Genomic DNA, 15852 nt, shown 5'->3' on the forward strand with positions numbered 1-15852 from the left:
CTGTTGTACGATATAACGCGTCTTGCTTACCTAGCTCAAACTAAAGCACAGCGGCTTTCGAGTGGTTCAAAAAGTAGCTTGTGCTGCACAAAGCAACCGTTATTTAAGAAATAGCGCACACTGGAGTGCTCAAAAGCACCTTTAGTACCAGCTGGGGGGCCTGCAGCCATAAGAACGAACAAATTTGGTACTAACACGAGAAGTGGGAATCCAAATGTGCCCTTGAAACAGATGGCAGAAAGTGGCAGTAGTCTAAGACTCGCTTTAAAAAGTAAAATTAGGCAGCAGCAAGCAGTTGGAACAGAGCTGACAGGATGACCAGCTCAACAGCAGGCCCTGCATTTAAACGAACTCTGTACTGCCAACTTCAGACTGATTACAATATAGCTACCTAGGTACACCTGGCATGCAGACATTAAAAGACTTCCAATTAATTACACAGTCACTTTAAACAACTAGCTCTTGAAAACTCTGCACCAGTATCTGAAGTGGACTATTAATTTGATTAAACCTCTGAATTAAGTAAACTAGGAATGCATTAATTCAATATAGACCAGTAAGAAGCTCAAGGTGAAGCAAATCCTCACCAAAGAGTCTACAGCATGACTAACTTTCAGGTAATCAACACTTTATTTGTTTAAAATTAAGAACCCACAGCCCAGCCAGCCTAATCCTGCAAAAGCACTGGGAGTCCTAGTACTACATAGTAGATGTGCAACATGTTTTATTCCTTTTTTTTTTACTTTAAAAGGCCTTGCTGAAACACTCTCTGCAAAGCTGCAATTTGAGTTATTGCTGATAAAAGCAGGTGAGAGAGATCAAACTTTCTGATACTACAGCGCTTGCTGGCCTATCAGAATCACGATGTAGTATATTTTTACCCCAGACATCATGTTCTTCCATATGCGAGAACCTCTCCGAGATGTTCTTCAGAAAAAGTCTGTCACAATAATGCTTCCCATTTACTTTAAATGAATTATGGCAGCTTTACTCTTGTGGCAGAGCCGAGCTCCTCATTTCCAATAGCACATGGGGTCACCTTAGCACATTTTGTGATCACTGTACCTTGTAGCAAAGATGTTGCAATTGACCAGAAAGTTCATGCAACGCATCTCAGAAATAGAGCTTAAGCACCTCCTTAAGGAATAAGGGAATTGATATAAAAAGACTTAACTTTAAATCAGTAATTAGAAATTTCAGAGAGTGATTTGAAATATCAGGGAACCTACTGTGACATTGTTTTTTAAAGAGTATTTTACCATTTTAAACCTCTTAGTACTGTTTAGGACAAGCAGAATCTTGTTGACTTAGCTTGGCTTACTCTATTTCAACTGCTTTATGTCCAAGACAGCTGAAAACAACACAAGCTTCTAAATATTCCCAGAGCTTTTATCTTTGCCTTACCTTTGTGTTTGGTAACCTTTCACTGCAAACTAGTCCCTGCAATCTGACAGTAACCTGACAGTTGTCATTCTTACTCCTGCCACTTTTTTTTTTTTTTTTTTTTTTAAGGTATAGTTTAGTTGGAAAGATTCTTTTAATGTACCACCCCTTTCTTAACCTAGATCATGCTTCCTGCTGAAGTTCTGGGGTATCATCTTCCATATTAAGTGATCTCAAAACAGCCAAAGAAATTTAAAACAACATAGAGACTATCACATAATAGTTTACTTAAAACATTAGGGTTCATGCCTATCAAATGAGATGATAGATCTGTATTCATAATAAAGTTGTACAGCTTCATCAGATGGATTTCTCATCAAAACACTGCAAGTGTGTTACAGGACATTCAATAATTAGACTACACATTCTTGTCTGAGAAACTGGCAGTGCAACTCTTCCTTTCTATCTATTGATCTTAATCACCCAGATTAAGTGCCATTAAAAGTAATTTTAAATGATTGTAACATATACTAAACTGGATTTCCTGGACTTGGGCAAAGCTGCAGCATGTTAACTCAATTCACCATGAAGAATTGTCCAGGATCTCCAAGACAGGAACCGCTTCAACCCCTCCAAATCTGACATTTCCAATAAACGAGACAAATTAATTCAATGAGCAGATCTCTTCCGGAAGCTGAACAAATCTCTCCTAACAACATGGAAAGTTACGCACATCAGAGGACAAGATGAAAAAAGTAGTTTCCATTCATGTTGCTGTACTCTGGAAGAATTCTTTTTACCACAAGAGCAAATGAGTTTCTAAAAAGTAGCTAGTTCTAAAAAAGATTCAAGCCAGAGATTAACCACTTGTTTTAATTACACTCACTATTTGGTTTAGGAAAATTAATCCATACAAGGTGATCTTCCAACATTTACTTTTGAAAGACAGTTAAAACTACACCCTTATAGACTTAGGCCCACTGTCATATAGGAGGCTGCTGGCACCTCTCTATTCAGCTAAGCTAATACTAAACAGAAGTAGCCACAAAGAATAAATGCATTCCAGAACAACTGTTCTTTGTTTTATTGAACGGTTGAAGCAGGACTATAATCCAGGTATATTTAAATCAAGTGTTGGTCCACTCTTATCATCAAAAAGAACTGATTTAGTTTTTTTATAACAACATCAACATAAATGGAAGGAATATGCAGCATCATAACAGGAACTTTCAACTGTATGTGATGTTAGACCATGATCAGACTGGTGCTACTTCAATATTTATACTCTCCACTGTATAGACCAGCTCTGCTGGTGTTACTTACCTCCAAATCATTAAAGTTCTAGGTAAAGGATTCTTCTGTCTACAGCTCACATCTGAGCCATCAACATGGGATCAAAATGCCATTTGTGCCACTAGAATCGTAGTCTTGTAGAAATATCTCTATATTTAGTATTTTGCTAAAGAATAATTACTACCCTCTCTGAAGTTACATATAGCCATTATAAATATTTACATCAGACATTTACAACTGATTCATAATATACAACACAACAATTTAGCTATAATTTCTAATCTTCCAGTGTAAAAGTTTCAAACAACATGTTGCTATCGTAATTCAATTTATCCATTTTGCACACAGTCACAGGCAGTACAGGGCATTTCAAAAACTCATGTTACATAATAAAAAAATGGAATGATGTTACTTTAATAACAATTAGTTCGGGGATTTTTTTTTTTTTTTAAACAAGCAGATTTCAATTTCTAACTCCCATCTGGTGCTACTACTAACATTTAAAACAGGCTTGAGAGGGAAAAAAATACTTAGAAATAAATACACCTTTAAAAAAATTCCACAATTAACCATGTCAGAATGTTTGTTTTCCACACAGTTTAAAGCAGACCTTACTCTTCTTCATTTCCTTGCACTGAAATACAGTGTAGTTCAATCCATTCTTATCTTCTGATTTGTCATCCTATAAATAATGCTGTCATACCCAGGATCCATGTTCCAGAGGTTGTAGGAGATCACTATCACAGCTAAAGCAAGACCTATCATCATCCACAGAATAATGTTGAAGATTACAGAGTAGTTGTAGTTATATGGATAGGCAAGGTTATATGGATTTTCTGTTTCACTCTGTAATAAAGAAAATAAAGTGTATTACTTTAAAAGTTAGCTTGCATACAAAACACATTCCGACTACATTGAAAATCTGAGCAATCTGAATAGGAGAGATGCATTTTTGTCTAGACAATTCTGATGCTAGGGCACAAAACGCAGAAGTGGTTATGTGACTGACATTAATGGAATCCAAAGGAATGGGCTGACAGGAGCCTCATGAAATTCAACAAGGATGAACGCAAAGCCCTGCACCTGGGACAGAATAACCCCATGTGACAGCACAGGCTGGCTGGGGACTGACCAGCTGGGCAGCAGCTCTGGAGAGAGGGACCTGGAAGTCCTGGCAGACAAGGTGAACAGAAGTCAGCAGCGTGCCCCTGCAATGACGAAAGGCAACTGCATCCCAGGCTGCATCTGGAGTATAGGCAGCAAGTCAAGGAAAACAATTTTTCCCCACCCGTGAGGCAGCCCTTGCATGCACTACTGTACTGGGGACAAAATGGCAGAAATGCAAATTCTAACAAGACATAAAGGAAAACATTTTCACAGTGAAAGTGGTTAAGACTTTAGAGCAAGCTGTCCAGAGAGTCTCTGCGACTTCCAGCCATGGACTTTTCAAGAACCTGGCTGGACAAGGACCTGAGCAGCCTGATCTAACTCCTAAATAAATCCTGCTCGGAGCAGTAGGTTGGACTAGATGACCTCCAGAGGCATTCTTCAACATAAATTACTATATGATTAAGTGAAGATCAAGACAGGTAAGCTGACCTCTTCGCACCCATGCCTAAATCGTAGTGAGTATTCTAGTCCTTAAAAAAGTTACGCTCAAGTGAAGACGTGATGCAGTTTGGACCACTTTTGATAAATGATATATAGAAAAATGTACATCTACTACCTGCGAAGACTGGAGAATGGAACGAGTCTTCCTCGTGAGGGGAGAATTAAATGTCTTTACAGCCACCACTTCTACTACCGCATTCCCGCTATACAGATTAAACATCTCATCTGCAAACTGGAAAAGCAAAAGTGATTTAATTTAAAACCTACACTGTAGCCAGGAATTAAGGAGAGTTTTGTTAGCAAGATGTACTAAACCATAAGATTTCAGCTTCAGGAATAAGAAGCTTATGGAAAGTTGTAAAAATTTACACTATTTTAGAATTCCACTACAAAGTGCCGACTTTCACCTGGTTTACCACATCTCTTTAAAACCCCTCAACCACTGTTCAGCAGACTGTAGCTTATGACTGCTTTCTGGGCTGAAACTCGTTCTTTCATCCCTTTTATAAAAGGCCCATCACCATATAGTTTCTCAATTGTATGTCAGTTTCAACAAAATATTTAGGTTCTCAACCTTCCACTGGAAAGTAATGAACCTGAATATTTTAATCTGGTCCAAAGACTAGTATGTCTAGTATTTAAATATATTTGCTTAACTGCAAAGAGGCTGAAGAGTAATGTTTAGAGTAAACAGTTATTTGGCCTAGCAAATTCATGCTTTTACACTCTTCCATCATGCTTCTGAAACTCTCAAAAGTGACTGGTCTTAATACAGATTTTTATCTAATGATTACATAAGAACTGCTAAAGAACTACTTTCTTGAGCACATTCATAGATGAACAGCGGTTATTTTAGAGGCTTGGAAATCTAGATTTATAGAGTTTTGTGGGCAAGGTGAAACTAACCACTGTATCCTGGGATAAAGATATCTCCACATTTCTGAGAGCCAGTTTTTGTGAAACATACTGGTTGTTTTAAATGCAAGATATTTAATTAGGAAAAACAAACGTATCAAGTCATGTTGATATACGGTTTCAATATATTCCTACTGCTTTAAGCAAAATATCTAACACATTGTAGAATCATGTCAACACTTTCCAGAGTGGCAAATGGTAACATCCAATTTTATAACTGAACAACTGCATTTTAAAAAACAAACAACAAAACCAAGCATCAGTCAAGCCATCACTAATGAAGTGACAATTCAAAGCAGAAGACACACAATAAACTAACTCCCTTGTGGTTAACACAAAAAATTATTTCCTTCGTATTCCTGTGAGTTTCGTTCATTAGGTAGAAAATATACCTTTTGCAAAGAGTCTACAAGAATTTGAGAAGCATCCTTGAACTGCTGAGAGTCTTCCCCGTATCGTTTTCCAACCTCTTCCAAACCAGCCAGTTCCAGAGAATACAGGTCTGGAGAGTGATCTTTGGCTAAATGCTTGTGTCGAGACAGCTTTGGCACACCATTGAGGGCAGAAAGAAATTAATTCATACACAGGTTACTTTAAAAACACATTTCAGAAAATCAGTTTGCCCAGCCTCACTTTCCACAGTCATTTCCATATTGATTAGGAAGTGGAATTTCTTGCCAACTTAACTAGATGTCCGCAATTGTTTCTTTTCTTATCCTACAGCAGAAAGCAGATGATCATCACGTAGCATCTATTCCTAACATGAGGTTATATGCATGTAATATAGAGCTCTACTAAAAAGAAACATTATACATACTCACATCACAATACTTGTTCTGTAATTGCCATAAAAATAAAACTTGGAGGAAAAAAAAATACATAACTGCAATACTTGGATACTACTATTCTCTCCACTGAAGCTGGCCCTTGCAAAACTGAGTAGGTTGCAACTTCTGCCTTGCTGTTGCCCATGTACTAAAGTAGTTTACTTAAGGAGTATCATCCCACTGTCGTAAAATCCAACCAGTATAATCCAAGTTATCTCAAAGGAGAATAGTCATATTCTTCCACTTCTACAGGCGTGAAGCTGCAGCACTGACATTTGCCTGCACAAAAGAACAGTCTCTGAAAGCAAGGAATTTAATCTGTTCCTATCTTCCCATCTACTTTAACTACAGCATTTCTAGTCCGCAAAACAAAAACAAGTTGTTCTACCACATTTCCTCAAGAGCCCCATTTCTCTCCAGCAGCCCTTCACCTAATGTGAACTTCCAAGTTCTTCATAACTGTTTCTTTCCCTTTAAGTAGCTGAGAGCTGCAGCTTAAGGGACAAAAAAACCCCACCAACAAAACCAAACAAACCACCAAACCCCAAAACAAACCCTAAACCACAACAACAAGACAGTAGCTTCTTAGTAAAAAGATCATAAGAAGCTTTTTGCTTAAAAAGATCAGAATTAAAAGCTCACCCCTCCATGTCCATTGGAACATTTCTATCACCACCACTATTCACGCTACAAAAGTCACTCCAGCCTTTTCAGATAAAATGTTATGGTGATACTTTGAAGTAAAACAGTGGACAGGGCAAAGAACATGTTCTCAACTAGCATCGTACTTCAAGTAAGAAAACAAGAAAAGTCCCAGCAAATTCTTCATTGAGTACTTCCTGTGACTTTAGGTATGGACAAACAGCAGCTCAGAATTCCCCCTGTTCTCACCAAACACAATGCAAAAGAAACTACAGATGATTAAGGTTCTCATCTTCTTCTGTCAGTGACAGGGCTGATACAAATAGCTTGAGAATACATTATTTAAACTGATGCAACCAACTGATGACACACTTGAATATATACCACTGGTTGCCAAGTATCCTGGCTACAGCTTCTCTACCTTTAAATGGTATCTCTGAAGTTTGTGACATAAGATGGGGAAAGTGTTTAAAAAAAAAAAATTCTTACCAGGCTTGCAATATCATGTAGGACTTGTAGTTCTGACAGAAAAAGCAAGTCAACCTGAGGGGAAGAAGCAGGAAGAAAGAGACAGGTATTTCCTTTGATGAAACCAAAGTTAGGGAAGTCTCATTTTGTTGCAAGTCTCAGTATTTTTTAACAGGTTACATCTGTTACAGCATCAGAACATGCTAGAAGGAAATAACTCTTTCAATAAAGTTACTTTAAAAAGAACTTAACACTTACTTCTTAGAATTCAGTCAGAAAAAAAAAATACAGTGGGCTCTCCTAGGCAAAGCAAGGGCAGAAACAGAAAAAAAAAGGGGTGGGGGAAGCACAAGCTAACTAAGAATATTAGAAAAAAAATCATGAAAGTTCCAACTGATTAAAGTTTTTTACCTCATTGTTTCTGCTGAGGGAGTTGAGAGGAAGGGAGCTGAGAATGGAGTTGTCCTGGAATAAGCGGTTTCGCAGTTGGCGCAGCGTGACAGACAGATCTTCAAATACAGAGTTTGCCTTGCCCACCATGTACACTCTCTGCAGGAATAGCCATTTTTTAATAACAACAGAGGTTACCTTTTAGTTTTTCCAGTCACACATTAACAATCAATCATACTTGCAATCTCTCTCCAATGCAAAATATTTCATCTAAACCATTGGTTTTGCTCCAGCCACACAAGTAGAAAGAGATTTACTATTTAGAACATCTGGAATCAGAAGTGAAGCAATACTCACTTCCTCACTGGGGGCCAGTTGCAAGACCACAGGAGTTTCCTCAGAGAACAAAGTATGAATAGCGTTCGCAACACTGTCAAGACTGAAAGGAACAGCCTGGAAGACAAAGTCTAGTCAGATTTTCGGGTAAAACAGGGCCTAACGATATAAAAGGAGACAATCTGCTTAACTACAGAAGTCTGGAAAAATAGGACAGCCTCTTTTTGAGCAAAGAGTAAGAATATTTCCAAAGTGGTAATAACAAACAATAGGAAGCAATGTGCAAAACAAAACATCAACTGTGTATCTATGAACAGACAATTTATTTGTATATATGGCAGACACAGTATATTTTTAAGAACTCCAAGGGGCCATGACTGTGTAATTAAGAGGCTTACTTAAGCTAAGATTACACCTTTGTTTATCAGTAAAGCTAGACCAACAAATATAGAAACCAGACGTGATCAGGTGCAGACAATCCTAAATCAGTTTTGGTCCAGATACCATTTCAGTGATACCAACATGTAACTGTGTCTGAACTAGTGAGCTGTACTTGAAAGCTGATGTGAAAGCAGATCTGTGTTAAGCCGAATTTGACCCGAGTTCAATGTAAAGCCACATAACATTCCAATTAAACATTAATATTCTAAAATAGATTAAAAAACTGCCTGATAGCTGTAAAAGTAATTTCGTAGGGAAATCATCACCTCATCTTGGGGTGTGCAATAGGGTGTCAACATAAAACGCTATTCAACATTGTTACTGATAATTCCACAGTTTGACCGAAATACTAAAATTATAAATAATAATTCTTAACAGGAGTGCAGCAGTTGCACAGAGCCAAAATGCATGGTAAACTGGTGCAAAACAAAGTTTTCCATGATGGGCAGAAGCAGAACGAACTAACTAGAAATAACCTGAAAAAGAACTTATTTGAAAAGGGTTTGTGGGTTCATGCTGAACAAACAACAGCTCAAAACGAAGAACTGGTCCAATACTGCAGCAAAATGGACTAAAGCAGACAATGTATTTATAAAGAAGAAGTGAGTAGACACTGTACAGTTACCAGTATTTTGTAAGTTACCGTGCTCCTGTTAAGAGGTGTGTGGACAAAATCATATGACGGGAGAAGAGGCAACAGGCATAAATTTAAAGACAGGAAATTCTATCTGAACACAAGACCAGAATTTTTTACTGTAAGGGTGGTCAAATACTGGCACAGGTTGCCCAGAGAGGTTGTGGAGTCTCCATCTGTGGAGATATTCAAAACCCGACTGGACACAGTCCTGGATAGACTGCTCTAACTGACCTTGCTTGATCAGGGGTTTGGATAAGACCGATTTCAAGAGGTGCCTTCCAACCTTAATGATACTGTGACAACCATGAGAAAAGAGTCTCAGCAAAGACAGTCAGTCACAGGTAACTGTAATGTTGTTTGTTGTTTTCTTTTTGATACAGTATAATTGACCTGTGTCTCAAAGTGCTATATTTCACAGTCAAGTACTTGAGGAAAACTCAAAGACTACTTAGAGGGTGATACAGTACATCAAAGAATCAACATCATATAAAATGCTATCACACACACTCAGCCAAGGCAAAAAAAGTTAGTAACTTTGACTATGAATCAGTAGGTTAACATGGGAAGCAGTGGATTCTCTGCCTCTTGATACAAACATATTAAAACTAGACGCCTTTCAAGGAGAACATGCTTTGGTCAAACAAGTTACTGAACTCAAGACAGGAGGCCCTGGGTGATCTTAAAGGCCTCTCACCTTTTACAGGAGTCTGACTGGATTATTTATCTATACAGCCTGATCCTAGGGGATATGCGAACTTCAAGTGAAGTAAGAAGTAAGTGAACGTCACAGACTACTACAGTAGAGAGTCATGTACTTCTCATTAGATCACAAGAGTCACAGAAGTTGTGCGACAGTTCCAAATGTGGATACTCACATTCTCAATAGGGTAAGAAACCCCTTTCACAGGCAACGCCAACTTGTCTACTCCCTTCACTGTTACCAGCACAGTAGCTCGTGGTCTGTGAAACAGATCACCCACTGCAAGCCCAGGCCAGGAAAGGTCCTATTACAAAATAGTAAAAAAACCTTTGTATTTCACAGGGAGAAAAGAGAGGAGCCCTCCCCCATCAACACAGCAAAATAACTTACAATCTGGTTAATAACTCTGTGCAGAACAGCCTATTGGAAATTTCACGGGGAAGTAAATTAATACTAGAATGCTTTCATCTTGAATAATGCTGTCTCAAGTTAACCATGAAGAAACTGTTAGTTTAAAAGCTGCCAGTAACTTCATAGCAAAGTCTACACTGAGAAAGCATTATACATATTGGATATATCAAGAGTTATTTCCCATAATTAAATTAGATATATCATAGTCTGTATTTAATAAATGAAGGTTGAATTTAAAGAAAAACAAAAAGCAAAATCAGAACCAAACCCTTTCACAAAACACCACAGAAAAGGTTTAGGCACAAAAAAACCCCACTAACATCTTGGTATTTTCAGTATCAGAAAGAAACGGGGCAGGGGGGCAAAGGGAGGGGAGTGTCAATCATACCAAGAGCCTACTAATCTAAAACTCACATATTTGCACAGAAACATAAAAAGATTCCTTAGTAGCTTACTATGGTTATATATCGGTAAGAGCACAGTGAAGGCTACCTGGCTGGTTTATTCAGGCACAAAATACAAATTAATCTATTTGGAATGAATTCAAACAGATTTCTTCATTTGTGTAAAAGACATAAATGATTGTTTAAATTTTATGAAACCAATTTATTTGGATTTTAGAATTAAATGTCATTGACATTATGATCTGTATCAACTCAAAGAAACAAAAACCTTTTAAAGCATCATCAGGGACAAAAAAGGGGTTCAGTTTTATCTTGCCTTAACAAGGGAAGAATACTGAATGACTGTTTTTAAGAATCCCCAACGTAATGCAGTAAGAATTTTAAATTCTCTACAGTGCACCTACTGCACTGTCAGTTTATGTTCCTAGACTACAGCCTTGATGTAAACTGCAAAAAGAGTGTTTGGGCCCTGCAGCATTCTCCATACCAGGGCTGGAAGCTGCCTACACGGTGATCTCTGCCTTAGTGACAGTGCTGATAACTTTCAGTCTCAGGGCTTAACTGAATAGAGTAATTTAAACACTTCCTTCCCTGCCTGCTTCTAGGATTTGAAATAATACTAAGAGAGAACTATTTCTAAAGGATGCTATGGACCCATCACAGCAAATGAATTCCAAATTTTGGCAAAGGTGTAGAGTGAGTACTGAAACACTTTTTTCCACAATAACCATGTTATACCTCCAGGTGACCAGTATGCCAAAAGTCAAGCGTTCAAAAGGGGCCAAAACCTACTGTTTTGCTGCATGTCTTTACATGCAATGCACACAATAGTATCTGATGTATTGTTTTTTCTTGATAAAATAATCATAATATACTTCGTAGGAATATTACTTATAAGAATTTCTGTTACTAGTTTAATGACAAAAAAGTGTAACTAATTGACAGCAAGATATTTTCAGACAAATTCCAAAACACAGGCTAAACAGACCTGCATTCAAACCAGACTTATCAGACCCCTCGCTTAGCTGCAGTACGGACGAAATGGGAACTGGCCTCCCTCACCAGCATTGTGAGACTATCCCAGTTGTAGCTTTGAGTATCTGGCCACACACAGACACTGCTAGAGACGCCTGGCTATCAAGCTTTCCCATACTGCTTCAACAGCTGCTCAACCCTGCTGAAGCCCAGCAAAAAATTCAGTAGGCAAGATGGAATCAACCCAAGGGCTCCTACTCATGTGCCCCACTTTAAACATCACCAAAGCTATGTTCAGAAACCTAATTTGGGAAACACTACCTCAAATTAGGTTTTCAAGTCTTTGGATTACTTCCCAGCTATTCGGTTTATTTGTTCTTATTAACTATGCTCAGCAGACAAGCTTGCTGACCTGACAGAATGCCTGCCTAGCCAAGCCATTTCTCACAATCTTCAGAGCACTCAAGAGCAGAGCCCTACAGATATAGCTCGTAGGCAAGAAACAACAGTGGTTTCCACAGATTCTCAGTGCGTGACTACAGATGGGAGGATACAGCATGTAGCTGGGTCTCAGAGGACCCGAAGAACTTCACAGTAAAGACTCCACAGGCTTGCTTCCTTCTGTAGCTGATGATTCAAATTAGCCAGCTAGCACAGCCTTTTGCTGCTCATATGACTGATACAGCTCTGTGCTTGGAAACCACACTTTGACAAGTCATGCATTGCTCAAGACAAACAGCATGATATTTTATATATTCCAGCACATGACAGGAAGATTTGCATGTTAAGTGAGCAGGTCCGTAGTTTTAGAGGCACTTCAAAATCAAGACCTGAAACATACATCTTCAACAGAAAAGCCCATGGATAATGCAGCTACATCTGGGATCCGCTCGCCAGGAATGGGCCAACTTCCATCTCGAAAAACAACTGACTGAGGTGATCGTAAGACGCTAAATTCATCAGCGCATACACCTAAAACCAAAGAAAAAAAGCTGTTAGTTTTCACAATCTTTCCCTTACACCACAGAAAAAGAGTGTATTAGAGCTTAGTAAGATTTCTTATTCCTCTTTCTCATACCTACCAATTTATGTAACATAAGTAACGAGAACCGATCGTTTTAATGCTCTGGAATACAAAATAAGGTTTCTACACAGTGATGACTAAGAATAGACAAATCCGCATTAACAAAAGCAGGACAATTATTCAAGCAACAGCACAGTACACTTCTGTGTACTCACTAGCAGGCTGTGAGCAGCGTTACAGTTCAGACCTGGTAAAGCTAACTCTCAGTAGAGCCAGGCAGACTCCAAAATCCTGTTAGCTCACAAGCAGCTATGCACTGACACAGCTCTGTTTGCTTCCAGGACTGCTTGGCATAACACCTCTTTTCATGCAGACAACAGCCTGAGCCACTGAACCCAGAGCCAGGAGGATCAGCATTGTCAGTGCCGGCTTAAACAGAGCACTGCCAGGAACAATCTGGCTTCTGCAGAACAGCTCCAGTGCCTCTGCTCTGCCTTCTCAACCACATGACGCTGTGAGACGTTTCCCTTGCTCAGATGCGGTACTGGACCTAAGCTGATTGTGCGAAGCCACAATCTGCAATACTTCTCATGTTGGGTTTTCACTTATTTGTGATCCCCCCTTCCCTCTTTTCCCCATTACCTTGATAGCAAAGTTGACTAAAAGTATTATTTCTAATCTGTATTATGATGACAGTAATTTATTGTGTAATAAAGTCACAGAGGACTCCAGGAAATAAGAGATGGGCTTATTTCAGCCTAGCTTGCTGTTTTAAAGTCATGCTTAAGCATAACTGCAATACTCTATACACAAACATTTATCTAAATAAATTTTAAAACATATTTGGTGTATATAAGCAGTAACACGCACAATGCAAAACTTCAGACGTATCCCCCCCAATGAGCAATCTGTGTATGTTTCTACCAGAAAACTAATCTGATACAAGACTCAAGAAAATCAAGTATGAGGACAGTAAGTATTGGCAGACCATCTAAGTTTAAGTTCTCATTATATAATCAGTCTGACTACATACTCAAAAATTACATCAATAAAGGTAACCTTAAAAAAAAAAAACAAACAAAAAACCCACCCAACAAACCAGAAGTATTTACTCATATGATCACTGAAAATTAGTTACCAATCCAAGCAGCTACATAAAGTAGTTTTCCAGGGCATCTGCAAATCTAAAGGCTATTTACAGAAATAATGCAATAGTAAATTGATGTGTGGTGCAGTTGTAATCTTCCCTAACATTAATTTAACCAATCTGACCTTGCAGATGCTGTTTTAAAGCCTGGATCATGATCATGCATACAAATGTTGACAGTAAATCTGAGCTGTATTATGATAAAAATTCTGAAGGAACAAAGTACTGCTAAGCAGGCTGGGGATGGTTGGGAAAAGGACAGAAACAGGCCAAACCAACAGATGTATATGGAGCAGATTCAAGCATTTTTTGTTTTAAATTGATATGCATTCATTGGATGGCCTGCTATCAATTTTAATGGTGTAGCAACCCATATTTGGAAGAACAGAAGTGTTTCCAGACCAATTTGCTTAGGAAGGAATTTACAGAATTGCTGCAAACATTTTTACTCAGTGTGTAGGATTTCACATGTTGCTTTCATTTTCCACAGGCCTGTTAAGACAGTCACACACATTATTTAGGACACGTTAGCTTACTTGGGACAGGTTGCTTAGGTGGATAAAATTACAGCATTACCCTTTTTAACCAAATTTGCCTTGCTAGGCTTGTTCAAGGTCTCAGTGAGCAAAACTGAATTTGAACTTGGGAACATAAGCCTTTCCCCTCAGACAAGCTATAATTGCTTGACCATGATACCCCACTGGGCCACATATTCCATGAAGTCTAGAGAGTAAATTCTGAGATGCAATTCATCCTGCATACTGTTATCCACCCACCTACGGAAAACTTAAATCGAACTTCTACCGTACCAGAGTGGTACCTCAGAACTCCGGCTCTCAAAAGCCTTTGCAAACCTGGACTGAAGAGCTAAGGTATACCCGAGTGAAAACCATTTATGTAGCCTGGAAGCCTCAAGTGCAGATCACAAGCCTGACTCGCAACGAACCGACAGAAAGCCTCCGGCGAGCACAAAAAGCAGCCGGGCCAAACATGAAAATTCGTAGCAGGTAACAAAACGACGCCTAACTACAAAACGCTCCCCGCGGCCCTTCGCCGGGAAGGGAGAGGGCAGGCGGCCGGCGCGGCCTCCCGCGGGGCTGGCCCGGCTGGGCAGAGCGGGGGCAGGAGCGGCAGCCGCTGCTCAGGGGGCAGCCCTCCGCTCCCGCCCCTCCGCCCTGAAGCTGGCGGCCGCGCACCCACCCACCCGCGCACACCCACCAAGCGCAGCCCACGGGTGGGACAAGCCCCGGGGCTACCTCCGGGGCCGGCCGGCCGCCCTCCGAGGGTGCACCAGGCACCCCGGGGCGCTCGCCGGGTCACCTTCCCCCCGCCTCCACCGCGGAAGGTTCGCGCGCCTCCCGCCCTCCCTTCCCCTTCCCCCACCGCTCACGCGCCCCCTTCCCACCGCGGCGGCCGGGCTCGCCGAGGCGCGCGCGACCGCCCCCTCCCCCTCAACGTCCCTCCGCAGCGGCTACGCAGCGCTGCCCCCCCCCCCCCCCCCGCCTGCCTCTCACGGCAGCTGGCTCACCGGCGAGACAAGCCGATGTCAGCACCAGCACCGCCACCTCCGGGGCCCAGGGAGCCCCGCCGCGCCGCCCCATGTCCGCCGCGCTGCCGGCCGCCGCGCTGGGAGAAGCCTCTTCTGGGAAGACGCCGGGCCGCACCGTCGGACAGAGAACGCCGAGCGCCCCGCCCACTAGGGAGCGCTGACGGACAACTGTCGCAGCCAATCTGCAGGTGAGATTCCGGGCGGCTGGGCGGGACTCTGCAGGAGTGACTGACGGAGCTGACCACTCGCCAGTGAAGCCCACCCCCAGCCTGTCACAGCGCTGGCCGATCAGCTGAGCCGCTGTCCCGCCGGGGGGGCGGGGTCTTCATTTGAGTGGCGTTTCCGCTTGGCCAATCAGATCGTGAAGGATCTCTGCACCATTTTTCCTCCCCCCACCGTAAATTCAGAGGGGAGCGGCGAGGAGGCGGAGCCTCGCCGGAATGAGTTGACGGCTGGTTCGGCCAATCGGAGCGCGAGGGATCGCGGCCTTCCCTCCTCCCACCGCTCATCAGTACGACCGCCACGGCGTTCGCCGGAGGTGCGGTTGGATCGGGCGGCCTCGGCGCGGGGGGAGGGAAGGAGCGCTGATTGACAGTTAAATGCTCCATTCAGAGAGCAAGGGCGCCCCTCCTCCACCCTCTTCGCACCTGTGCCGCGCGGGGCTGTCTGGCGGTGAGGCCTTGGCCATGAGGGCACGCC

The 15852-nt window shown here is 41.3% G+C and overlaps 1 protein-coding gene across 1 annotated transcript; it reads right to left on the reverse strand.

Moving 5' to 3' along the window:
- Positions 1-1691: 1691 nt before the first annotated feature.
- Positions 1692-15205, reverse strand: ATP6AP2 (ATPase H+ transporting accessory protein 2). The gene is made up of 9 exons (XM_075712981.1): positions 15133-15205; positions 12275-12405; positions 9819-9947; positions 7887-7982; positions 7551-7688; positions 7161-7214; positions 5595-5744; positions 4403-4519; positions 1692-3522 (listed from the first exon to the last, which is right to left on the reverse strand). The coding sequence occupies exons 1-9, from the start codon at positions 15203-15205 to the stop codon at positions 3328-3330; spliced, it is 1083 nt and encodes a 360-aa protein (XP_075569096.1). The 3' UTR covers positions 1692-3327.
- Between the last annotated feature and the right edge of the window lie 647 nt (positions 15206-15852).

Source organism: Pelecanus crispus, chromosome 1 (genome assembly GCF_030463565.1).
Source record: "Pelecanus crispus isolate bPelCri1 chromosome 1, bPelCri1.pri, whole genome shotgun sequence".
In the NCBI taxonomy this organism is placed as follows: Eukaryota; Metazoa; Chordata; class Aves; order Pelecaniformes; family Pelecanidae; genus Pelecanus; species Pelecanus crispus.